A 27,898-nucleotide genomic window follows, 5' to 3' on the forward strand; every position below is an offset into this window, starting at 1 on the left:
TTTGCAAACATAATTCATAAAATTCATAACCTAATTTATATTCACAAAATGAAATTTGGAAATGCAGAAAAATGTTTTGTAAAATGTAAATTTGCATTTGCATACTTGGCTTAATATATTTAGAAAATATGACTCACAAATAATTAATTCACATTCACAAAAATAAGCTGATATATTTGCAAACAGGAATTCAACTAATTACTTGTAATTTAGGTGAATTAAGTTGAGAGTTTTTAAATTTGTATATTTTATAAATATGATAATTTTGAAACTATTTGAAACAATTTTTTTTGTAGATTATTGGATTAATTGTGAACTTAATGAACCACAAACAAGAATCATTCAAAGTTTAACCAATTTTATTACAAAAATTTAAACATATAAAGAAAAAAAAAAAGAAAATACAATTTTGTATTGTTTTCCCAATAGCAATACTCAGGAAGGACATGAACTTATAAATATGTAAATTTACATTTCTCCTGACTCAAACTTGGAGAGACCATACAGCTGCACTTACACCACAGATTAAGTGAAAGAAATACATCGAAAAATATTGCGAAATACCCAAGCACCAGCTCATGTGCCAGAAAACTCCATTTTGGCCAAACAGGAGTTTGTGTTTTGGCATTCCCTACATGCTTTTGGAGTGATCTGAACATGTTTACAGGGTTCAGGCCTTTGATCAGTGTTGTTCATTTAGACTTTTTCACTTGTGTCAGCGGATCCAGCCCATCTTTGATCGTCTAGTTCTCCTGGCAGGCACCTAATAAAGATGTTTTTGTTATTTTATCAATTGAAACAGATTGTACAGATAAGTTTCATACACACAGATATATGCTTACAGGCTCCGATACGCTCCTCCAGGAATCCGACCTGCTCACTGAGCGAGTCGATGCGGTCTAGTTGCTGCAGAGAATGCGACAGGAAGTTGGTCCTCTCAGGCAGGAAGCTGTTAGTGTCTCCCATTCCATCCAAGGGGAAGAGTGTAGTGAAGGGAGCCAGAACCATCTCTAGTTTCTACAGAAAGGAAGGGGTTTTTTTTACATTTGAGGACACTGAAATTATAACTTTACAAATGGCAAAAATAAAAATGAGGTTTCATACAGTAGTACTTAATAATTAACAAACAATGCACAATACTTCTACAGCATTTATTAATCTACACACAAACTATTAATAAAAACTATAATAGTTTAATGGTTAAAGGTCACCTTTATCTGCTTGTGTTTAATGCTTCAGAATCTGTGATGTGTGAGCTAGACTACTGCTTTTAATTAAACTATTAGTGAGGCTTTGAAACAATAAGCTACAGTTTCCCATCGTTTGAAGTGGGATGTGTCCCGAGGGTGTGTGTGTGTGTGTGACCTGCTCGAGGAGCTCCACTCTGTTTTTAAGGATCTGAACTTCTTCGGTAACGTTTTCCACCAATCCCAAACCTCCACCTTTAAGAACAAAAGAAATACACATAGAAATTAGAGACGGACCACACACAAACTGACATTCAGCCTTAATTAAAACCTGTAATGCAGCGCACAACTATTTTTGATGTTTTAAGATCCAGGCTTTGAACATAAATAATGCTTATATATTCAGCAAACAACATGCAAACACGCAAACTGATGCAAGACTTCCAGAAAGCACTGTTGTTTTATGTTATATTTCTGCATGTTCTCTGCTTTCATGTATTCGTGATTAATATCCATAGTGATCCCAGAGCAGACCAAAGAGCACAGATGAATAAAAAGACAGACATAAATAGAAATAGAAAGAGAGAGGAGTGGAGGGGGTGATAAAAAGGGGGAAAGTTTGAGGTTTGGCAAGAATATGATGCAAATACTTTGATATGCACTCGGGTCCAAAAGTCTGAGACCACTAGTGAAAATGTTTCTTCTTTGATTTTGATTTTGATTTAATACAAATTATATTAACCGCAAATAAATGAAACTTAAAAAATGTATATGATTTTTTTTCTTTAGTTAAAATTATAATTTTATTTATATATATATATATATATTTTTTTTATATGTTTATTTTTTTTTTTTTTTATTATTTATTTTTTTGAATTTTTACATTATAAAATGATATTTAATTGTTTTATTATTTTAGTTATTTTTATTTTTTTAAAGAAATAACGTTGATGAAATAATTTTATTAAATAATGTATTTTATTAATTACTTTATTTAAAATATTTATTCATGTATTTTATTTATATGATTATTTATTTATTTTAAATTATTTATTTATTGAAAATGATGAATTAATTTTAATTATTTATCAAATTTATTTTGTTTTTAATTATTAAACAGTTTATTACATATTATTGCTTTAATAAGAGCAGCACTCTAGGTAGCATTAATAAAATCCGATTCTTTGGTGTAAATTGCATGAGAAAATGAGAAAATCCCAGTGTTCTTAGACTTTTGCACCCCACTGTACATGAAATCAGGTCAGATTTCATCACAAGCTAGTAAAAGAATAACCGATGTCTGTGATTGGTTGTTTTGTGAATGGAAGTGATTGACACCCAATCATATCAGAGCTCAGCCCAGTAAACCCCGCCCCTTGGCAGTTATTCTGAATGTTTTGGGTTGTGAGCTCTAACAGTCTAAAAACTAGTCAATGGGTCGCACACACACACACACACACACACACACACACACACACACACACACACACACACACACACTGAAACTCAGTCAATCTATCCCAGATGTGTGATGTTATGAAGACACATGGGAGCGCACGAGAGCCGCTGTGTGTGTGTGTTTGAGGGAAAGCAGTGACCCCCAGCAGTCTGAGTTTGATAGATCTGGAATGTGAGCTACAGATCAGGCCAAAACAAAAGCGGGAACAACAGCTACAAATGGTGTCCGGCAGTGGCCTCTGCAAAATCACCATCATCACACGGCTAAACATTCAGCTTCTGTTCTTCTATCTGATGACACTAATGTAGTTATAAACTTCAGCTTTCTGGGGGTTTGGGCCCCATAAACTCAACAGAGTGTTTTGGACATTCATAAGAGCAGATAAGAGCAAAGAGCAATGCCTTTAGATTTAAACAGTTCACTTCAAGGGATGCCCTTTTTAGCCAAAGTTAAAAACACTGTCTCATACTCTCCCTCTTGTGTAAATATGTGCAAAATCAGCAAGTTCAGTCCAACAATAAAAAAGAGCTCATTAAAACAGACAATCCAAGAAAGACATGACTTGAACATATCTTGAACACATGCACACATTGAATAAGCAATTAGACATTTTGCCTTTAACATGTATTAATAAATACCTCAATAATATCAAAAATACCATAGTTTGTTTTTGGTAATATACAGAAAAACTGTAGTAATCTGGTATTAGCCAACACTGCCAGAATTGATTAATTAATTAATTAAAGCAAGTATAATTTTAAATAGAATGTTTTTATTGAATATTTATTTTAATATTTTATATTATTTTTATTTTTTATATTATTTTATCTCTTTTAATTATATATGTTTTATTAAATTAGTAGTAGTTTTATTAAATTAATTTAATCATTATTGTGTATTAATTAAATTATATATATATATATATATATATATATATATATATATATATATATATATATATTACTGTAGCAACAGTAACTAGCAAATACGATATCTGGTGTAAACTGAATAAAATGAGCTTACACCTTGAGGTTTGTTGAAAGTATTCTGTTATTAGCTACAACTGTCATCAAAAAAGAAAAAGATTTTAAAAAGCTTACATATTTCTTAATTAAATACTTTAAATGAACATTTTATTATTTATTCATTTATTTTTATATAACTAGTGTAAACTATGGTTACCATAGAAAATATTTGTAAGTGAACTAGTCTTGCGGGACAGTAAAAAAAAATGTAAAAATAAAATAAAAAATATTATTTTTTTATATTATTTTATTAGATATTTTAAAATGTAACGATCAGCCTAACAGGCTGGGTTACAAAATAATTTATATTTTATTAGATTTTTTAAAATAATTTTTACACGAAAGCTTAATATTAATAATAAGTAACTGTATCAAATAAAGCATTTGGTGAAAACTGTGGTTACCATGGTAAAAAAAAAAAAGGGGGGGGGGGCTGTTTTTGATGACAGGTTTAGAGTAACCTGATCTCGCCAGCGGACGTCCCACAGACAGATGCTGATGTGTGAGTGTGACTCCGGGTCAAACTCAGCCACACTAGTGCTCAGGGTCACTCAGAGGCTTTCTCTCAAATGTTTTTCTTATGATAAAAAACATAAAGCGTTTCCCTACAGAAACATGGTTTTCAACAAATGTTTCAGTGATCCGGACATTAACGCCGAGAAGTGGAAATGTGCTGCTCTCTTCTTCGAACTCCAGGAATGTGTGTTTGAGCTCCGGCCAGCGGTCAGAACGAGTGGCGATTATTTTAGCCTGTCACTAGGAAACATGACCGTCTAGGGCCAGAGGAGATTCTGATCCAGCTGTTATTTTTAAATCACAGACAGATCTGAAATAGTGTAGGGAGAGAAAAATGAAAAAAACAAAGAAAAAGAGGAGAGAGAGCGAGACGCTTCCAACACAAGCTAGATGAGACAGACGACGCTCAGCAGTTCTCAAAGACATCAGACACTTCTCAGCTGAAAGAAACACTACTAGGATGATAATTAGAAGCACATCAGTTGTGTTTCGTTCTGCACAGGGTTGTTCTAGTTAAAAATAAGCTTAATATAAAACTATTAAAACATTTTTGTAAATTAAAGTAAAGCTGAAATAAAATACTGTATAAATATTACATGAAAAACTTAAACTTTTACATCTTATCTTAGGAAGGTTAAAGCACTAAAATTAAATAAAAATCAATGAAACCTAAATAGTATAAAAAAATAAATAAAAAGAGAGACAAACTAAACTTCAAATGAAAACTGAAAATATTAAAATGAAACAATTCAAAATATTAATAATGACTATTTACAATTTACAACCATTCCTGATGACTTATTATTAATATTACATAATGATTATTTAATTGTTATTTTAAATATATATAATTATTTAAAATAATAATTAAAATAATCTTCAAGTAAGTTTAGCTGTCATAAAGTTAAATGAAAATTTAAAATGAAATAAAAATAAACTAAATTTATAACTAAATATTACATTTTAATATATATATGCACATAACAAAATAACAATTAAATTAATTAAAGCTAATTCATATAAATAAATATTAATAACATACATTAATGATTATATTAAAATAACACTTGTTCTGCATGCTGTCATTTTCAAGCAATGGTTTTGTTGTTGTATAGACTAACCAAAACTAAAACAGAAGAGAAAAAAAAATAAACCTAAATTAAAAATAACAATAATAAAAAAAATACAATAAATTAAAGTAAAACACTTATTCAAAATATAATAACTCAAAATATTAATAACTTTTAATAATATTAAAATAATATTTTACATTCTCTGTACTGCCTACCTATTAAGTTTTGTATCAGTTACAAAATATTACTACTTACTTTTAAAGGGATACTCTATCACAAAATGAAAATTTTTTGTAAGCGAAGAAAACAAAAATAACGAGTTTAATCAACAATTCCTTTGTCAACTGTCTCCACTGAGCGCATCCTTGTGGCGCGGATGATACAGAAGAGCATACATAGCATACAGTGATATGGAGAGACACAGAGGAGACCGCTGACAAAGGAATTGTTGAATAAACTCGTTATTTTTGTTTTCTTCGCTTACAAAAAGTGTAAATATCTTAAATTGTGTTCCGAAGACTAACTTTTACGGGTTTGGAACGACATGGGGGTAAGTGATTAATGACAAAATTTTCATTTTGGGATGGAGTATCCCTTTAAAGAGCACCTATCATGGAATTTTTAAATTTACCTTTCATGTAGTGTGTAACATAGATCTAAGTGAACAAAAACATCCTGCAAAGTTTGAAATATGACAGTGCACACCGTATATAAAGTTATTGTCTTTCAAAAGTAAGAGTCGACTCTGAGTCATTTTTTATGAATCGTTAGAAGACCGAAGCTTTTTCTCTGACTAGATGACGTCAACTTGTCAAGTTATTTGAATACGATACGCCCACTTATTGCGCTCCAAGACGCCAGTGAAAACTAGAAAACATCATGGCGACGAGACGCTGTGTTCTGAAGTGCGAGTCAAAAGCAAACTTTTTTCATCTGCCCAAGGATGAGCATTTGAAGACTAAGTGGCTACAATTCACTATATACAACTGTACCACAGAAGTATAGTCCGAGCCTTGTGCTTTGTTCACGCCATTTTGAAGACGATTGCTTTACCAACTTAAATGCAATCAAACTTGGATTCGCGAGCCGGCTGATATTGAAGGAAGGTTCAGTTCCAAGTGTATTTGCATCAGATTCCTCCTCCGTATCACAACCTGTAAGTGTTATTAATAATTGTTGCTTTTACGTTTTATGTAGCATGCTTAATAATTGTTTGGTTTGTTGTGTAAGCACTGTTTAGCTTCTAGGTCTTCAATGACAACTGTATTGAGATATGTGAATTGTTTGTCGTTGTGTTGTCTGATCAGTATTTTAAAGTTGCAAATTGTTTCTGTGTAGTTGTTGTAGCCCCCAGTTAAATAACTATTACTATGTTAATATTTTTTTTATATATGCTTTCTATCTTTTCAAAGTACATGTAATGTGTTTCCAGGTAAAGCACATTACTGTCTTACTGAAGTAGTTCTAAAAAATTCGCAGTGAACCTAAGAATATGTCGATTATTGTAGACTGACGTCGTTCTAATTACTTTGTTTAATAATAAAAGAATGTAGTGTAGCACACAGACTTTAATAATAATTGTGAAACTGCTGTTTATTGTGCTGCACTGGCAGTTACAGGGTTAATGCGGGTGGAGAGAAAGTGATTTCGGCTGGTGCTCCTGTGAGCGTCTTTTGTCTGTTGTTCTTCAAACATTACAGTAGACATTTTGGTTTACAAACTGTATTGTTTAATCAGTTAGTCACGTTAGCACTCGGCTAACGTATCCACCGAGTGTTCACAATTTTTAGCAGCTAAACTTTAGCTATGGGCACGATTCGCTTGCATAAGTGTTTTTGTATTTTATGTCATTATAAGAACGGATTGATTATATTATTGTTTTATGTAAAGGTACTTTGTCAATGGTAGCGCTGGCTGACTGGCTCAAGGACTCATCTCTGTGCCAATCACAACAGGTTTGGCCAGCTGACCAATCAGAGCAGAGTAGGCATGAGGAAGGGAGGGGCTTGCTCCGAACTTGCTTGGAACGAATCGTTTCCTAATCACTGGCAAATGACTCTAATATTAAATGTATATTCTGAGAAAATTACAATGTTTTCTGATCTTAGATGCATTTAAACCTGTTGTAGGGCACTCCAACACAATATTAGGACACTTTAAAATACCATATGACCTGCTCTTTAAGGACCTTAATGGTTTAGCTCCTGCATACCTAACTAGTCTTCTATCGCGCTACAATCCATCACCCTCCCTAAGGTCACAAAACTCTTGGTAGTTTCTAGGATAGCAAAGTCCACTAAAATAGGTAGAGCTTTTTCACATTTGGCTCCCAAACTCTGGAATAGCCTTCCTGATAATGTTTTGGGGTTCAGACACACTCTCCCTGTTTAAATCTGGATTAAAGACACATATCTTTAGCCAATAATTCATATTAATGCATCTCATAACCCTGTGCTTCAGTTAAATCTGATCAAATGCACATTAACATTCTTTTTCTTTGGGTTGAACACATAATTTTTTGCTTAGCTGGAACATCTGCTACACTTATTTTTCTCTATTACCGTCTCTGTTTCTGCCACGGGATTGACAAGATCTGTTTGAAGAAATATAATACAACTCCACGATCTGTGAAATGATAATATGCTCAATGAGAGACAGTGTATTTGTAAGGAAACCGCGAGCTGCTGGGTGTTCAGGGGGTCGGTGATTGTGGTTTTGAGGTGGTTTTTCAGATGGATGTGGTCCAGGTCTGTCTGTATGTTGTCGCTGAGGACACCAGTCACAGTGCACTATTACTCACGGTACGAGTTGAGAGTGGCATAGCGCGTACCAAAAGTAATAATGAACCGTGAGGCTGGTCAGGGCTCCACCTGCAGGGGACGCTAGAGAGGAAACCGTGGTCTAAAAGCCCACAATTACCCACAATCACACATTTTCTGACACTGTAATGTATTCATTTTTACTTATGTGTTTTCGAGACCATTGTTTATGTACTGTTCATCTGAAGATGTATGCAAGTTTAGAATAATCCATTTGAAAAGCAGTGTGTAAAAAGTACTGGGATTTCCAGTGGATTTGAGAAGTATGCATCTGTGCATGCTTTTTTGGTTAATATTGCCCACAATGCCTTGTGCAATGGAAAAGCGGGAATCTGAGACTGTCCTCTTCCCACACTTTCAATTGCAGAAAAGTGGTCAGGAATGTGGGACCGAAACCGTTTATAAATGTATGAACATGATGAATTGTAGGCTAATGCATTTAGATCTATGCAAACAGGGATCTGTGGTATTACAATGAGTATAATGTGCATATAATGTGTCCCAATGCTTGCATACTTAAAAGTATGTAATTTATGTCCTGATATCATCACAAACAAAGCATATAGTTATAGTGTGTATTAGATATAAGCAAACAGGGGTGCAACATATACACTTGATCCATAGACTTATGCTTTTTAATACTTTAAATTAAAATAATCCAAATATTAAATATAAATATATTTAAACATATATATTTATGAGTATATATTTAAATATAAATTAAAAAAAAAAAAATAATAATAATAATAATAAATAAATAAATTAAAAATAAATCAAAAATAAAATGTTAAGTTTCACAAACTTGTTTCATAGAATAATGCTTTAATACTTTAAATTTAATTAACTTAAATATTAAATATATTTAAATAAAACATATTTATGACTATATATTTAAATATAGAGTTAAATATAAATTCAAACAATAATAAAAAATAAAATGTTAATTTGGACAAACTTGTTCTATAGACTTGTGCTTTAATGCCTTAAATTAAAATAATTAAAAATTAAATATATGTATTTAAATATAAATATAATTATATTTAAATAAAATGTATATTTAAATATATAGTTAAATATAAAATAAAAAAACAATAAATCTAATTAAAATGAATTAATTACCAAAAATAAAAGGTTATAATTGGACCAGCTTGTTTAATAGTCTCATGCTTTACTGTTTTAATAAATACAATAAAATATTTTAAGTCAAAATAATAATAAAATAAAGAATAAATCTCATTTAAAATTAATTCCTTTGCAGAAAATAAAATATTATATTATTATAAAAAATTATTATATATATATATATATATATATATATCTCAACATTTTTAGTAAAGAAATTCATGTCTGGAAAATTCTGTCTGGAGATTCATCGTTCTTGTATCTATTACTCTGAGTCTCTGAGTGTTAAGCCAGTGTGGATGATGGGTCTCTACATCAGTATGTCTGCGGCTGATGATAATGTATACATGTCTTACCAGCATGGCTTCTGGATGAGCGATCGTCTGCTTCTGGAGGCCCGGTGGGCGGCGGGGAGGGAGCAGGAATTCTTGAACACGTTATTTCATCTTCAGCCAGACTGAATCCGTCCTGACACACACACCGATAACTCCCCTCCGTATTCACACACTTCTGTGAGCAGCGATGACCTTCCTTACACTCATCCACATCTGACACAGAACAACTGCTTTTGAAGTATGTTTTTGAAATATGTTATCATAAAATCTTCAGTATGTTTTCCCCCAAAGCCTACTCATAATGATTGTAAAGCCTTCTTGCAGTTTCTCATTTGCACTTTCAACCCTTCAAACCGCCTTTTCACAGCTTTTTATAATTATATATTTATTAAAATTGTAAAATTATTTATATATATTTATTAAAATTTTATCAAATTAAATTTTAAATCGTTTTTTTTAAATAATAAAAGAACAAGAAAAGTCCTGTTTTAATAATATTAAATAAAAAATTTTTATAAATATATTTAAATGTTAAATATATTTATATTTAATTACATAAATATTCATAATATTACATAAATATATATATATTTATATTTAATTTACATAATTATATACAATTATATATATATATATATATATATATATATATATATATATATATATATATATATATATATATATATATATAATATATATAAAATAAAAGAGCAAATAAAGCCCTTTAAAATAAATGTACAAAGCAAAAATATTCTCAAATTGTGTTTGTATTTATTTGTATATGTATATTTGTTGGTTTTGTCCATGTACATCAATTCTATGTGCATGCAACTCAGTTCATAAAGCATGTGCCATAAGCATAACTGTAACTGTTCTAAATGACCATTTATGTGTATTATCAAGTACCTGTTTGACAGTATCGTCCCGTCCATCCTTTCAGACATGCACAGTGATTAGGCCTTACACAAGAGCCTCCGTTTGCACAAGACTGCGCACACACCGCTAGAGAGGAGACATATGTAAACACACACACACACACGCACACAGACACACACACAGACATGCATGCAGTTACAATCCCAAGAGAAAACACATTCATGGCTCATGTTATGCAGTATGATGTCCATTACCTTGGTTACAGTGTGAATGCATGCGTCTCCATCCCGGACAGCATTCTGGGTAAATGTGTACATTAGGAGCTGCTCTGCTCACCTGCCTGTAAGAAATCCTGTAGATTGTCCTGTAAAACACACACAGTCCAGTGAAACGCTGATACATTGTGAAGTATAATATGTATTTTGATGTGTTTTGTTGTGTTCTTACTTGTATGTGCTACACATGCGGTGGTTTGGCACATGGTGATGTAGGGTTTGTGTACGGGCTGAAGAAACGACTCTGTGCTGTGAGACACACGACGACTCCAGGCATCTCCAACACACACTCTCCTCCCTGAAACACACACAGTTATGCACAAACACTGCTATATATATATATACACTACTGTTGGTAAGATTTTGATGTTTTTGACAGAAGCCACGTAAGTTTACCAAGGCTGCATTTATCTGATCAAAAATACAGTAAAACCTATACAATTATGAAATATTATGACTGTTTTCAATTTTAAAATGTAATTTTATTCCTGTGAAGCAAAGCTGATTTTTCAGCATCATTACTCCAGGCTTCAGTGTCACATGATCCTTCAGAAATCATTCTAATATGCTGATTTGCTGCTCAAGAAACCTCTGTATCAATGCTGAAAACAGTGGTGCTGCTTAATATTGTTGTGGAAGCCATGATCTACTTTTTTCAGGCTTTTTTTAAGAATAGAAAAGCATTTATTTGAAAGAGAAACATTTAATAACATTATAAATACATTTATCAAATTAATGGATCCTTACTGAATAAAGTTAAAAAACAAAAAACCTGACCCCAAACAGTAGTATGTATATACAGTTGAAGTCAAAAGTTTTACATAACACCTTGCAGAATCTTCAAAATGTTAATTATTATTATGTTACTGACCTGACGTTAACATATAGTCCACAAGAGAAAAGAATAGTTGAATTTATAAAAATTACCCGTTCAAAAGTTCACATCCCCTTGATTCTTAATACTGTGTGTTATTACCTGAATGATCCACAGCTGTGTTTTTTTATTTTGTGACAGTTGTTGAGTCCCTCGTTTATCCTGAACAGTCAAACTGTCTGCCGTTCTTCAGAAAAATCCTTCAGCTCCCACAAATTTTTCAGCATTTTTGTGTATTTGAACCTATTCCAACAATGACTGTATGATTTTGAGATCTATCTTTTCACACTGAGGACAACTGAGGGACTCAAACACAACTATTACAGAAGGTTCAAATGCTCACTGATGCTCCAGAAGGAAAGCATTTTTGTATATTTGCCTGGGGGTGAAAAAACTTTTGAACAAAATGAAGATGTGTACATGTTGTTTTTGCATCAAAAGCTTTGCTGTCCATCAGCTGTAACTGGACACGACAGTCTGATGTAATTAGCTGCTATTATATGTGTTGACCTTTAACCTTATATTGACCACTGACCCCTTAGAGCATGAGAATTGACATTTCTGGCACTACAGACGCTACAGTGTGTGCATTTACCCGTGATGACCGTGAATCTGAGGTGTGCAGGTCACATGCAGGAGAAACAGAGAGGAGGAGAGCAGCACCACTGTGTACATCTCTCTCTCTCTCTGTCTGTCTATCTGTCGCTCGCTCAGGTGAGTGTGTCCACCTCAGGTACAACCAACTCTATCAGCTTCCTGAGATAGATAGATAGATAGATAGATAGATAGATAGATAGATAGATAGATAGATAGATAGATAGATAGATATAACATTTTCAAAGTAGTATATGTAATACTATATAATATAATACATAACATTTAAAATAATATATAATGCTAACAATGATATATGATATTAAAAAATGCATGTTATTACTCCTTTAAGCTGAAAATGAGCACAGTATTATCCTGAGATCTGAGCATTTAGCTAGTATTTAGGAAATGTTATTTATGCAGTAACAGCTGGATCCCATCATACATACGACACACAACTGTTCTTCAGACAGACATTCAGAATTAAAACATGCATTTATAACCATTCTGCAAAAGCGCCCAGTTATGACCCGTTTCATGTTTAAACGAGAGAGAGTTAATGCACTTTTAAAGGCAGAGAATCAGAGACACTTAATCATCAAGAAGTGCATTTGTTGCGATTCACAGTGGATTGAGTTGAACATGCTTCTGAGAAATCTGTGCATATATAAATACACACATGCATGTTTGCATTATAACGGTATGGATGATTTAAAAGTAAAATCAGTCTGATCATAACTCAGTGCAACTAAAATGTAATTTTTATTTGGGTGTAATAAAGACAGATATTTTTGGGTTTCCGTGAAGATTTCAGGTTATACAGGTATTATTAAATATTATTTTCATAAAAACATGTAATAAAAAGCAAGGATTTGATTACTGAAACAGCACTGTCCTGCCACACACATGCATGCACACTATTTCTTCACAAAGCCAACTATATTAAAAGTCATTTCTCTTCGTAAGTTGATCTGAACGTGAGCATGTACACACACGTGTGTGCGCTCATCTTGAACAGCTTACAGTAATCATCAGGTTATTGCTGCTCTAACGAGTTCAGGTTTAGAGCGCAGTGTAAAACAGATCTCTGTGTTCCCCGGAGAGCTTTTGACAACAACCCTAAAGCTGCAGCTATTATATACCACACCTGTGTGTGAGTGTGTGTGTGTGTGTGTTTGAGTTAGAAGCACTTTAAATGAGCTCTCGTCTCATATTTTCTGGAGATTAACGACCCATCTTACTCCTGTTCTTTGTTTAATGATTTTGTCCTGTGTGTGGGATGGTAAATCTGCACTTCATTTTTGGGTTTTACCTCAGGGACAGAATGAGTTAGCGAGCAAAACTTAGTGAGGTTATTTTTAGATTTTAGAAAACTTTCCAAATTTGATGAATAAGACCCTGTTATAGTTTCATAGACAGCTTTGTAAGACATCACTGCTCTCGATGAAGGTTGTTTTAAACGAGGCAGTAAAATTCAAAGATACTACATTCTGACTGCTAAGGCTCAGTGAAAAGATTCATTCAATACCAAAACATACCCTTGTGAAAAAGTGCACTTAATAGTATTGAATGTGTACTTGCAAATTACAAATATATTTATATGCATGACGTGTAAATAAATGCTTGTCAGTACATCTGACAGTAAACTTTAACCATATTTCAAAGACAGTAGAAGTAATAATGAAATGACAAAATATGTACTTAAGATGCAATTAAATGTCTAAAAACATTACATTTATACAAGGGTATCTAATACTTTAATCTAATTAAAAATGTGATTCCTTATCTCAGGTGTGTTACAGTGTGTCTGCGTGTTTATTTAATATCAGATTTGTTTCCGCAGCACTGGTGAGGCTTGACATCTCAGCCTAAGGATTGTGGGTCAGATAATGTTTTCACTTGTCTGTTTTGAGTTGGCCGGCCCACCGCAGAGCGTCTGACACCACAATAAGGCAGTAAAGTGGTTTAGGACTTCTGGATGACTTTCATACAGATGTCCTGCCAAACGCTTAATGGATTCTACAGGTCTGTACCTACAGACTGTTTCAGTTACTGATGCTGTATATGTGTGCGTCTCCCACAATTCATCTGATCACCATCATATGTAAACACTTACCACGTGTCGTGTGTAAATACTGCCAGATCTCTGACTCACGCTCTCTGAAAAGCAGTGTATGTAACGCATTGTATGTAACATGCGGCTGGCAACACCAATAGATTTACACTAAATGAGTCTTTCAAGCAAGACGAGGGATGATAATTAGCTATTATATAGCTAGTTAAAGGAATAGTTCACCCAAAAATGAAAATTTGCTGAAAATGAACTCATCTTCAGGGTATCTAAGATGCAGAGTAGTTTGTTTCTTCATCGGATTTAAAGAAATGTAGCATTGCATCACTTGCTCACCAATGGATGCTCTGCAGTGAATGGGTGCCGTCAGAATGAGAGTCCAAACAGCTGATAAAAACATCACAATAATCCACAAGTAATCCACACCACTCCAGTCCATCAATTAACATATTGTGAAGGGAAAAGATGCATTTTTGTAAGAAACGAATCTATCATTAAAGCATTTTAACCTTTGCTTCTGGACAAAATACAAAAGTGATGTAGTGCTAAATTTATCCAAATCTGTTCTGATAAAGAGACATCTTGAATGGCCTGAAGATGAGTAAATTTCCATTGTTGGGTGAACTGTTCCTTTAAGGAAGACTAAAGAATATATATAGTGGTGCAAACGTCCAGCATACAAAAATATATCAAAATTAAGTGAGTTTATGCTTAAAAACAAGAACAAATGGTGTAAGTTGCAGATATTTTTCTTCTTTTAAACTAATTCACTGAAGTTTTGATATTTAATTTTCTTTCTCATGTAAATGCATCTTGTTTTAGGAGGTTTCAGATATTTGTACAAGTAAATAAGACCCATATGTATGTATATTATATATATATATATATATATATATATATATATATATATATATATATATATATATATATATATATATATAATTTTTTTTTTTTTTTTTTTTTGTGCAGAATGTACATTTAAACAAAATGCCATACCACAAAAAAAAAAGCCTCAAAATGAATAAAAACTCTGTATGTCAACACACACCGGCATTTAGATCCACATCACTGCATATAATCACAAATAATGGCACTAATTAGAAGCGGAAGCAGTTAGGACTAATGGAAGGCCAGCGGTTAGTGTGTGTGCTTATACTTGGAATGAAGCACTAGCATACTGCTTAGTGTGCAGTATATACTGCATAATATTTCTTAAACAGTAGTATGAGAAATAAAAATCAATATATCATGCAATATGCATTTATAATAGTATTAAAAAGCAATTGCAAAAAGCAATTCATCACTGGAAACAGAAGACCAATTCAAGCACATTGCATTGTGGGATACAGCAACCTGTAGTGAGCATTTTGGTTATGCGAGTATTTTACTCAATTTATGCACAGTAAGCATGTTACATAATTCAAATAATAAGAGAGGTATGCAATTCTGAACATGGTTCGTTATAAGTATAGTATGCAGTTTGACAGCTTTCTCAGTAAACGACCAGCAGGCGGCGCTGTTTCTCTACAGCATTATATGCGACCATTCACAGATAGCAGTGTTGATCCAGTTCAGTCCAATCTAATTAGAATTATAGTAAAACTGTATTAAGATGATGCATGCCCAAATAAATAATACTGAAGTGCATGATGCATGCATGAATTTACATATCCAATTTCAAAAAAATTATATGGACAATGACTCACTGAATCCCTCGTATCCACGAGATTAACCGCTCGTGCGTGGATGTTAGAAGGGAAAGAAAGAGACTGGTCCCCCGGCGCGTCCCAAAAACAAAGTTTCCCACCAAACTCAGAGGCCAGGGTTGGAATAATCTTATAAAAAAAATCCAAAAACACACGTGTGCACAAACTCGCACTGGCAATTCCTGCGCGCGTCTCCCGTGGCTCGGCTCTCCGTGTTTAGGAGTTTTTGCACATTCAGTTCTCTCACAACTGTCAAAGCGTGCAGGGGGGTAACCACACCACTACTGCCCCTCCTTCACCGGGACGTCCCGGGAAAAACACTCACGCAAGAGTTCACGGGAGACCCTCGCGCCGCGTGACGTCATCCGCAGCAGCTCAGTTTACCGGGTCACACTACGAGAAATAAAGGGAGACCGGGAATGAAGCTTTAATGCTTTTATCATTTTTGGCCAACTAACAGTAGTCCTGTAAAAAAAAAAAAAAAAAAAACCCCACTTCCAGATACAAATATTATTTGCTGTTAATAAATCAATAAAGCGATACGATAGCGTATTTATATACACTAGTTACTACCTGACTGAATTTATGATTAGTAAAATGCTTGAAATTAGGTTTGTAGACAAGTATTAATTGCCTAAAATGCATGCGCATGTCTTCACGCTCATGAAAAAAAGTTGCTATATTTGTGTGTTTGTGTATAATGAAAACAATTTAATTTTAGAACTTATAAAATATAGATAAATTTATTTTAAAAATTTCCCAAAAAAATTCTAAAATTTTATTTTTCGTTAAAAATATTTTTTAATAATAATTAAACGTTTTTAAACTTAATATATTTGAGTATTTTTCAGTTTTTTTTTTTTTTAATGAAGTGTTTCCAACAAAAAATAAAATAAAATAAAATAAAAAAAAAACATAATTTTACATCGTCCGTTTAAATAGTTATGAAACTTTAATTTCATATATCATTGATATGAACTGCTCATATATAATGTTCAAAGGCTTACCGGAAGTGTAATCAAATAAAATCCCCATGCCGATATAAATACACGTTCACACACTCACCCTGTTAATAAAATCACGTGATGTCGCGCTGAGCTCGAGGCCATTCGATCCACCTGACGCGCGCTCTGACGCGCTTCTCCATCGCTGCCATTTCTTTTTATATATTCTTTTTTTCTGTTTGATAGAGAGGTGCGTTCGGTATATAGTTTCTATGCTGTGATACGACTGGCGAGGAATGAGATGCTTTTGGGCGTTTTTCTCCTGCTTTTTATTCCGCGCTTCCTGTGGAACTCAGGAATTGGACGGACAATTCCAAAGCGGAAATCCTGCAAGTGTTTGGAGCTGATAAACCCTCTGGCTGCACAAACACTCCCCTCAAGTCCCTTTACGGGTAATCACGTCTCTATCGGACCACAAACACAGTGTGGTGATCTGCAGAAACAGCGTCAGTTTGGCCCTGTGATTTCAACTACTAATATTAGGAATATCAGGAATATTTACAAGAACATGAAAGTGAAACGGTGCAGGAGGCACCTTCAGGAGAGATTCCTGTCTGAGCTCACCCTTAAAATTGCATTTGCTGATGTAGCCTGGTTGATTTATTGCCATACTGTCATGAACAACCACTTGGGCTTAAAAAAAAAAAAAAAAAAAAAAAAAAAAAATATATATATATATATATATATATATATATATATATATATATATATATATATATATATATATATATATAAAGAAAGGAATAAATTAATACTTTTATTCAACAAGGACGTAGCCTATTAAATTGATCGAAAGTGGCAGTACAGGCCTTAACATTGTTACAAAAAAACTAAACTACTGTAATATATATATATAAATGTGTGTGTGTGTGTGTGTGTGTGTTTAGAAAAAAATAAAAATTAATAATAATAATAAATAGAAAAAAATCTTAGCCAGCAGTATCTGTGGAATATGCTAGATTTTAGTCATTAAGTCATTACATAAGTCTTAACCAAAAACATTTTATCACACACACAAAAAAAAGGGTATGCACTAAAAATATTTATTCCTAAATTTAGATTTATGTGTTTGAATTGCATATAATATTCCCAACCATTTGGATTACACAGTTTTAACTTAAAAAAAAGTAATGCAAAATTGTGGCATTGTTTATTTGACTACTTATTTCATTTTATTTAAATAATCATATTTTCAAATTGCATTTACTCAAATTGCTTAGAATCAGCATGAACCAAGAAAACTAATTTAATTAGTTACAAAAAATGAACATGGTTCAATGCGGCTAGCTGTGGAACAAGTGATATTCAATTGCAGTTGTCAAGGCAATAGGGATAGTTCACCCAAAAATGAAAATTATGTCATTAATGACTCACCCTCATGTCGTTCCAAACCCGTAAGACCTCCGTTCATCTTCGGAACACAGTTTAAGATATTTTAGATTTAGTCCGAGAGCTTTCTGTCCCTCCATTGAAAATGTATGTACGGTATACTGTCCACGTCCAGAAAGTTAATAAAAACATCATCAAAGTAGTCCATGTGACATCAGAGGGTCCGTTAGAATTTATTGAAGCATCGAAAATACATTGCTTTGCACCAAAAATAACAAAAATTACGACTTTATTCATCATTTTCTTCTCTTCCGGGTCTATTGTGAGCGCGTTCACAGCACTGCAGTTTAGTGATATCCGGTTCGCGAACGAATCACTCGATGTAACCGGATCTTCTTGAACCAGTTCACCAAAACGAACTGAATCGTTTGAAACGGTTCGCGTCAAAAAAGCATTAATCCACAAATGACTTAAGCTGTTAACTTTTTTAACATGGCTGACACTCCCTCTGAGTTCAAATAAACCAATATCCCGGAGTAATTCATTTACTCAAACAGTACACTGACTGAACTGCTGTGAAGAGAGAACTGAAGATGAACACGAGCCAAGCCAGATAACGAACGAAGCATTGACTCGTTCTCGAGTCAAGAACCGGTTGCATCGGTTTTCGGATCACCAGTAGTGATGGGAAGTTCGGTTCTTTTCCGCGAACCGGTTCTTTCAGACAGTTTGATTCAATAAACCGGTTGCCGAAAACGGTTCACCAGTTCTTTTGAGCTCGACGTAATGACTTCATTGGCGATGATTGCCCTTGATTCAAGCCTTCGGTTTACCCGCGCTCATAACATTAGCACAGAATCGGTTCAGAATCAATCACCAAAAGAACCAGTTCGGTTCAGACCCGCTGTGTGTCAGTCTGAATCACGCATGCGCAGTATCATCAGCTCCTCGGTTCTCGAACCGGACGCGTCCGACAGAAACGGTTCTTGACTCGAGAACGAGTCAATGTTTCGTTCGTTATCTGGCTCGGCTCGGTGTTCATCTTCAGTTCTCTCTTCACAGCAGTTCAGTCAGTGTACTGTTTGAGTAAATTAATTTGTGTGTAAAAGTCATTTGTGGATTAATGCTTATTGGAGACGCGAACCCTTTCAAACGATTCAGTTCGATTTGGTGAACTGGTTCAAGAAGATCCGGTTACATCGAGTGATTCGTTCGCAAACCGGATATCACTAAACTGCAGTGTTGTGAACGGGCTCATAACAGACACGGAAGAGAAGACAACGCTGAATAAAGTCGTAATTTTTGTTATTTTTGGACCAAAATGTATTTTCGATGCTTCAAAAAATTCTAACGGACCCTCTGATGTCACATGGACTACTTTTTGATGATGTTTTTATTACCTTTCTGGACGTGGACAGTATACCGTACATTCATTCTCAATGGAGGGACTGAAAGCTCTCGGACTAAATCTAAAATATCTTAAACTGTGTTCCGAAGATGAACGGAGGTCTTACAGGTTTGGAACGACATGAGGGTGAGTCATTAATGACATAATTTTAATATTTGGGTGAACTAACCCTTTAAGATTTAAACTAATTGGATTTACTGATGGTTATTGTGTATTTAAAACAAAATACACAGCACATTTATTCGTCTGTGTAATCTAAATGGATTTTTGTGCAGTTAAAATACTGTACATAAATCTTAAATTTAGTCCTGTGTGTGTGTGTGTGTGTGGCTTGATGTGACATCATTTGGATTATTTTATGGTTATATTTTTGTCTTTCTTTAGGGCTCGACCATATCATTCCCCGTGAAGTCTGCTGTATTTCTCCTTTTGTTTTCCACAAAAGAAAGTCAGTCATACTGGTCTGGAAGGACATGAGGGTGAGTAAATGATGACAGCATTTCCATTTATGGTGAACTATCACTTTAAGTCTGGTTAATGGCTGTGGGTGGGGGTTATGGGTTGGTGATTTAAACCATCAGATTAAATCAGAGCAGAAAAGAGGTCTGGTGACATTGACGTTGTAATGCTGAGAGGGTTTAATCAGTTTGTGATGTGTGTTCTGATGCACACACACGGTGGAGTTGAAAAGATTTTCTTTGATCCACATATTTATTGTATGTGTTAGAGAACGAAAGAGCCTGATTCTGAATGTATTAGTCCAAATAAGTGGAGGAAATGGCTCTGCACAGCGTTTCCTGTGAATCAGGAAGCAGGAAGTGTGTGGAAGAGGAAGATTGTACTTTGGGTCACAGTGAACAATGAGAGTAAGAGCTTAAAGGAAAGAGTCCTGCGTCAGCGTGAGAGCCTGGCGGGAAAGTGACGGATGGGGATTCAGAGAGTGAGAGCTGAAGAGAACAAGAGAAGACAAAATTATCTGTTCAGAGAGATCATGCCACAGATGCTGTTCATGTCACATGTTCATTTATTGTTAATTATAAAAGCAACGTGTTCATTTTTTTTTTAAATAAAGCCACTTTTTTTGCTTCTGCATATAATCTGTGTTTCACAATGAAACATATTTAAATTGTTTATTCAAAAAGAGGAAGATGGGGAGGGCAACATATAAAGTAAATATTATTGTTATGGACAATCAACTTCTCATTTCCATAATCCTGTGTGAATCCAGATCTATCTATCTGTCTGTCTACAGTGGGAAAAATATTTATTTGATCCCCTGCTGATTTTGTAAGTTTGCCCACTTACAAAAAAATGAAGGGTCTGTAATTTTTATGGTAGGTTTATTTGAATGGATAGAGACAGAATATCATCCAAAAAATTGCTTTCAGTGAGTGAAATAAGTATTTGATCTCCTACCAACCAGCAAGAATTCTGGCTTCCACAGATTGGCTTGAATGGGCTACAAGACCATCAGCAAGAAGTTTGGTGAGAAGAAGACAACTGTTGGTGCGATTATTCGGAAATGGAAGAAATATAAAATAGCCATCAATCAGCCTCGGTCTGGAACTCTGTGCTCAAGATCTTGCCTCGTGGGGTAAGGATGATCATGAGAAACTACACAGGAGGAGCTTGTTAATGATCTTAAGGCAGTTGGGACCACAGACAACAAGCAAAACACTGGTAACACACTACGCTGCAATGGACAAATCCTGCAGTGCCTGCAAGGTCCCCCTGCTCAAGAAGGCATATGTACAGGCCTATTTAAAGTTTGCCAAAGAACATATAATGATTCAGAGAAGGCTTGGGGAAAAGTGCTGTTGTCAGATAAGACCAAAATTGAGCTCTTTGGCGTTAACTTGACTTGCCATGTTTGGAGGGAGAGAAATACTGACAATAACCCCAGGAACACCATCCCTACAGTCAAGCACGGAGGTGGAAACATTATGCTTTGGGGCTGTTTTTCTGCTAAGGGTATAGGACAACTTCACCGCAATGAGGGGCAAATGAATGGGGCCATGTACTGAAAAATCTTGGATGAGAACCTCCTTCCCTCAGCCAGAACACTGAAGATGGGTCATGGATGGGTCTTCCAGCATGACAATCACCCAATCATACCGCCAAGGCAACAAAGGAGTGGCTCAAGAAGCAGCACATTAAAGGGATACCCCACCCCAAAATGAAAGTTTTGTCATTAATCACTAGCTGGGTTTCCATCACCCTGCTTTTATGCACATTTTGAAGTATCGCATCAGAATCGAGTGATGGAAACATTGAATTTGGAATAAAAATGCCTTAATTCGCAAAAAAGTTTTTACGCTCGCTTGAGGTGGTTTTTTACTTGCGAAAAAAGGTTAATGCGAATAATGGGAGATGGAAATGCATTTTGCGAATAAATTCCTCCAAGCGCATCAAAAAAGTCATGTGACTTTGCGCTATGGGACGGTAATCCTGACTAACCAAGCGGACCGATCTCATTCCACAGCATAATTTAAAAAAAAATAAAAAAATGTTGTTATGGTCATTTGGAAGTACCAGAGCAAAGTCTGTCATCAAAATTTCTGTATAATTGCCTACCAGAACTGTTAAACAACTGTGTTCCTGAACAACAGCATCCACCTCCGAAAGCAATAAATGCATTCATTGTGTTTTGTCTGCTCATTTTGAGGTGAAAGTAATTTATTATATAGGAAAATTATTATATTCAGTAGCTTCTCGTACTTTTCATAGTTTATCAGGAAGTGATAATTTTGTTCTCTTTGATGCGTTGGATGGAAACAGTGCTTGTTCGCAAATGTTTTGTGCGATATTCCAATTTTGCACATAAGTTAAATTTGAAACTTTGGATGAAAACCCGGCTACTTACCCCCATGTCATTCCAAACCCATAAAAGCTCTGTTCGTCTTCGGAACACAATTTAAGATATTTTGGATGATAACTGGGAGGCTTGAGACTGTCCCATAGACTGCCAAATAAATAACAGTGTCAAGGTTCAGGAAAGGTATGAAAGTCATCATCAGAATACTCCATCTGCCATCAGGCGTGCAATCTAGGTTATATGAAGCGAAGGGAACACTTTCTGTAAGCGAAGAAAACAAAAATAACGACTTTATTCAATAATTCCCTTGTCAACAGTCTCCTCTGTGTCTCTCCATATCACCGTATGCTCTTCTGTATCATCCGCACCACAAGGATGCACTGTTTTTTTTTTAATCAAAGCTAAAAACACTTAGAAACAGCACATCCTTGTGGAGCGGATGATACAGAAGAGCATACACAGCATTTTTTGGTTGGTATTCTGTCTCTATACGTTAAAATAAACCTACCATAAAAATTACAGACCCTTCATTTCTTTGTAAGTGTGCAAACTTACAAAATCAGCAGGGATCAAATAAACATTTTCCCCACTGTGTCTTTGTTTTTTTTTTCATAGAAATATTTTTTTTTTCAGTAAAGACGCATTAAATTGCATTACATTGATCAAAAGTGACAGTGAAGACGTTCATTTTTTTAAAATGTATTATTTATGAGCATGAGTTTCAGTATTGATGATAGTAAGAAATGTTTTTAGCATCAAATCTGCATTTTAGAATGATTTCTGAAGAATCATGTTACACTGAAGACTGGAATAATGATGCTGAAAATTCTGATTTGATCACAGGAATAAATTACATTTTAAAATATATTCAAATAGAAAACCATTATTTTGAACTGTAATAATATTTCGTAATTTTACAGGTTTTACTGTATTGTTTGATAAAATAAATGCAGCCTTGGTAAGCAGTAGAGACTTTAAAAAAAATTACAAAAATCTTACTGACCCCAAACTTTTGAACAGCAGTATATGTATCAGTAAATGATGTTTATAGATCCTGCACTGCATTCATATTTTAGATCTCAGTGGTGAATCATTATTATCTGACTGTATAAACTCTTTAAAATCCTCTAACTTTGAGCAGTTTTGCACAATCCTGTCAAACGGAAACAAACAGGAACCTGCTGTCACACGTCACCACTGGAAAAGACGACGGTGTGTATGAGCACATATGGTTTTACATGTGTGAGTGTGTTTGTGGAAATATATCAAATTGGCTCAATCATTACAGCAACCAGATTCCTCAGTGCTGAGGGAAGCAGTGGAACAGTACAGACACACACACATCTAAAACACTCATAATGCTTCACAGAATATCTGTGTCAGCATTGATTTTCAGAGAGAAGTGGAGAACTTTCCTCAGTATCAGATGCTGTCTGCAATTTGCATTCATATTTAATAATTGTAGCATTACTTAATCATTTATGCATTTGCAGACACTTTTATCCAAAGCAACTCACATTGCATTCAAGGTATACATTTCATTAATTCATGCATTCCCTGGTAATCTAAACCACAACCTTGGCATTGCTGTCTGTTCCAACTCTTTACTGTAAAAAGTGAAGTTGAGAAGTACAGAATCTAAAGTCAATAAACTCAAAAAAAAAAAAAAGTTCTTCCAAGGAAAATGTATCTGGTATCTGCTATCTATATTTATTAGATGTACTATACTCTTACAGTATTGTCAACTACCAGAGATTCTTAGCCAAAGTTGATATTTTAATGAATCATAACCGAGAAATTCATTATCTAAGAGTGGTTTCTGAGTAATGTTCCTCCGGGAGAGAACATTAGAAAATGAGAGTTAGAGAGAAGAAAAGAGAAATAAACCGAGTGAAAGACCGAACATGTGTCTGCTGTTCCTGAACTCACATTGACTCCTGGACTTTACAGTGTTTAGACACTGAATCCCTTCAATAACACACACACACGTAGTGGATAGTACGTTCACTTTTCCAGAAGTGACAAGTGTTTTTTTAAACTTTCTCTTCCATTGTTTCTTTCACTTATTTAACATGCTAAGTTACTGCACAGTTTATACTATATAGTGCCTACTAAATACACTCTAGTGCCTAGAGTGAGAAAAACGGTATTAATATAACTACTGTTAAATATAACAGTACTCAGTATGGAAGTGTTGAGACAGTAGTATTCTGAATTGCTGTCACATGATCTCACATCTCTTTTATTTGATCATTTTAATCCATTGTATGTGAAAATTTCTTTACTTAAAAAAGAAAGAAAATCCTACTGACTCCACACTTTTCAGTGGTAGTGCACATACTTATTTCTTTTATATATAATAGTTAGTGTGTCATTCCAGACATGTGTTTGGAGTTTGGCTGCTCAGTTTTCATTCACGCATGTTATTGCAGCTCAGGTGCTGACACAGCGAATCAGAGGTCATTCTTTTCATCTCAATGCTAATTCTCACAGATGACTGGCTTTCTGCTCTGTTATGAGTTCCATAAGGAACCAATCAGAGGTTCATTAGAATTCATATGCAAATATCTGCTTGACCGGACTTGTAATGTCATGCATTTTAATTCAGTTAAACAACTGATCTGTGTATTTGTGTTTATGATGTATGTTATGCATTACCATAATTCCCCCTAGGTGTGTGTGTACATGTGTGTTATTTTAGTTAATAGTTCTGCTGACAGAAAGTCACAGATAGTGACAGTTCTGACACGTTTTTAATGAACCTCGTGCCCTGGATGTGTGACTGCACGAGGTGCACAGTGTGTGAGTGTGTTTTAGGGTGACTTTAGGATTGATGATCTCAAGGTGCTTTCAGTTTAAGCTGTCAGTGTAGAGTTTCCTATATCACTCTTACTATATGAAAAAATCAAAGCAGATAACATGTTGTTTTAACTTTTTAGCTCATGCTAGGGAGAATGTATCAGGTTTATTACTAAAGTCATAAAAAAAAAACATTTTTGTTATTTGAAATAAAATAAAATGAAATATACAAAAACTAATAAAAAAGACAAAAACACACAAGATTATTAAAATAATTAAATATTAAAATCAAATTATGATTCAATGATACTAAAATAACACTGTGTGCATTTACTTATTTAAGTTTTATTTAGTAACACTTTACGACAAGGTTTTATTTGTTAGCATTGGTTAACATTGATGAACAATTCAGTCTAAAGCATTTATTAATCTTAGTTAATATTATTTTCAACATTTACTAATGCACTATTCAAATCAAAAGTTGTATCTGATAATATTATTTAATGGACTTGAACTAACAATGTATTTAACAATGTAACAAACAGTATTTTTATTAACTAATGTCAACAAATATAAATTCTGTAACAAATGCATTGACTAACATTAAGTAATAGGACCTTATTTTAAAGTGTTAATTTTTTTTTATATTTATATGAATATTTTAATTTTCTTTTTTTTTAATGTGATAAATGAAAATGAAAGAGAGCTAAACCCAAGCTGTAAACAAAGCTGTTCATATTAGTATATTTAAAGCAGAATATAATTTGGCCAACATGTAAATTTCAAATAGTGTGGAAAATTCTGGGTTTTGTCATGTTTTATATTTTTAAGGACTTTTTTTTTTAACAAATTGGCTTTCAGAAGTAGCCTGCAAGCATATAGACATAATGTTAAAAGTATGTTAAATTGCACAATACAAAAACATTGTGTGCTGATTTGACTTGGGTTGTTCAACAGAAAGAATTATGTTTCTTTCTCTCTCTCTCTCTCTCTCTCTCTCTCTCTCTCACACACACACACACACACACACACACACACACACACAGTGATATTAATGTTGGGTGGAAAATGTGCTGTAACCCTTAAATCACTTCAGTGCTGACAGATGTTTCCTACAGAGAAAGAACCATCTCTCACACACAGACTATGAATACTGAAAATACAGAGTCATGTTGACCCAAACACATGCTCAAACACTATATTTCATGTTTACGTGACAACTGTATGCATTGAGTGAGCTAGACAAGAATGAAACAAGATGTTGATAGACTTTTAGACTTCTGGGCCTTTACATTAACGTCTCTGAGGAATTACATTCCAAAGCCTGAAAATAACGTCAGGAACAAAGACAGGAAGTGATGTCAGCATTGCTGCCCTTCTGCGTGGCCAACAATACACAATCCTGAAACACACCCACTAAAGATATGCTGCCACTGACTATCTATTTCAGTAGTTCAGTAGTATCTGCAGTTTAGAGGGATAGTTCACTCAAAAATGAAAATTCTATCATCATTTACTCTACCTTAAGTTGTTCCAAACCTGAATGAGCTTCTTTCTTCTGATGAACACAAAAGAAAATATTTTGAAGAATGTTGGTAACCAAACAGTTGACGGTAGCCATTGACTTCTGTAGTATTTTTCTTTTTTTTCCATGGAAGTGAATGGCTACCGTCAACTGTTTGAGTTTGCATTTTTGGGTGAATTGTAGCTTTGAAAAGATGGAATTTGTTGCACTCAGCATCGGGTTTATTATCATTAGCTAAAACTAAAACTATTGAAAAAAACAATAATAACAAACATTAACTGAAATAAAATATAATATAATAAAATAAACTTATTTTACTTATATTTGTTAAGCCAACTTTCTGATTTTTGTTTAGTTTAAGATAAAGTACTAAAATAGCTAAAATGTAATAAAAAAACACGAAAAGCTGAAGCTTAATAAAATAAATCAAGATGTTTAAAAACAAACAAACAATAGAAATTACAAAAACAACAAAATTACAAAAACTAAACTTAAAACTAAAATTAAAATGAAAAAAAAATCTGAAAATAAAATCTTATTCAAAATATTAACAAGTTAACAACAACTATAATAGTATATCAGTAATACTAAAATCAGCAAAGAGGAAGAAGCTGAAGGCAGTTTATTTGAAGAAATGTTATGCAGACAGCATGCAGAGGATAGAATTTCACTCAGGATAGCAAAACTAATGTTACACAAAAAGCAAACAGCTGTGGTACACCGCAGTCAAACATGCAAAATGATGGTGACATCATGGAGAAAGTGAATCAAATTGGATGTTTTATTATGCGATCATCAATTTGAGATTGCACAAAGAGACTGTAATCTGTTAAATTGCATAAACATCCACTGGCCTCAAAAACCTTGAAACCTTACTCACTCTCAAGCCATCCAAGATGTAGATGAATTTGTTTCTTCATCAGAACAGATTTGGAGAAATGTAGCATGACATCACTTGTTCACCAATGGATCCTCTGCAGTGAATGGGTGCCGTCAGAACGAGAGTCCAAACAACTAATAAAAACATCACAATAATCCACAAGTAATTCACACCACTCCAGTCCAGCAGTTAATATCTTTTGAAGG

At 34.0% G+C, this 27,898-nt stretch overlaps 1 protein-coding gene across 1 annotated transcript; it reads right to left on the reverse strand.

Moving 5' to 3' along the window:
- Positions 1 to 341: 341 nt before the first annotated feature.
- LOC109104923 (epidermal growth factor-like protein 7) lies at positions 342 to 16,961 on the reverse strand. The gene is given in 10 exon segments (XM_042747879.1): positions 342 to 763; positions 843 to 1,017; positions 1,366 to 1,442; positions 9,558 to 9,749; positions 10,443 to 10,538; positions 10,667 to 10,776; positions 10,860 to 10,884; positions 10,887 to 10,984; positions 12,157 to 12,317; positions 16,940 to 16,961. Coding segments are annotated over 9 exon segments (873 nt in total). The 5' UTR covers positions 12,237 to 12,317; positions 16,940 to 16,961; the 3' UTR covers positions 342 to 743.
- Between the last annotated feature and the right edge of the window lie 10,937 nt (positions 16,962 to 27,898).

The sequence above is a fragment of the Cyprinus carpio genome, chromosome B21, assembly GCF_018340385.1.
Source record: "Cyprinus carpio isolate SPL01 chromosome B21, ASM1834038v1, whole genome shotgun sequence".
In the NCBI taxonomy this organism is placed as follows: domain Eukaryota; kingdom Metazoa; phylum Chordata; class Actinopteri; order Cypriniformes; family Cyprinidae; genus Cyprinus; species Cyprinus carpio.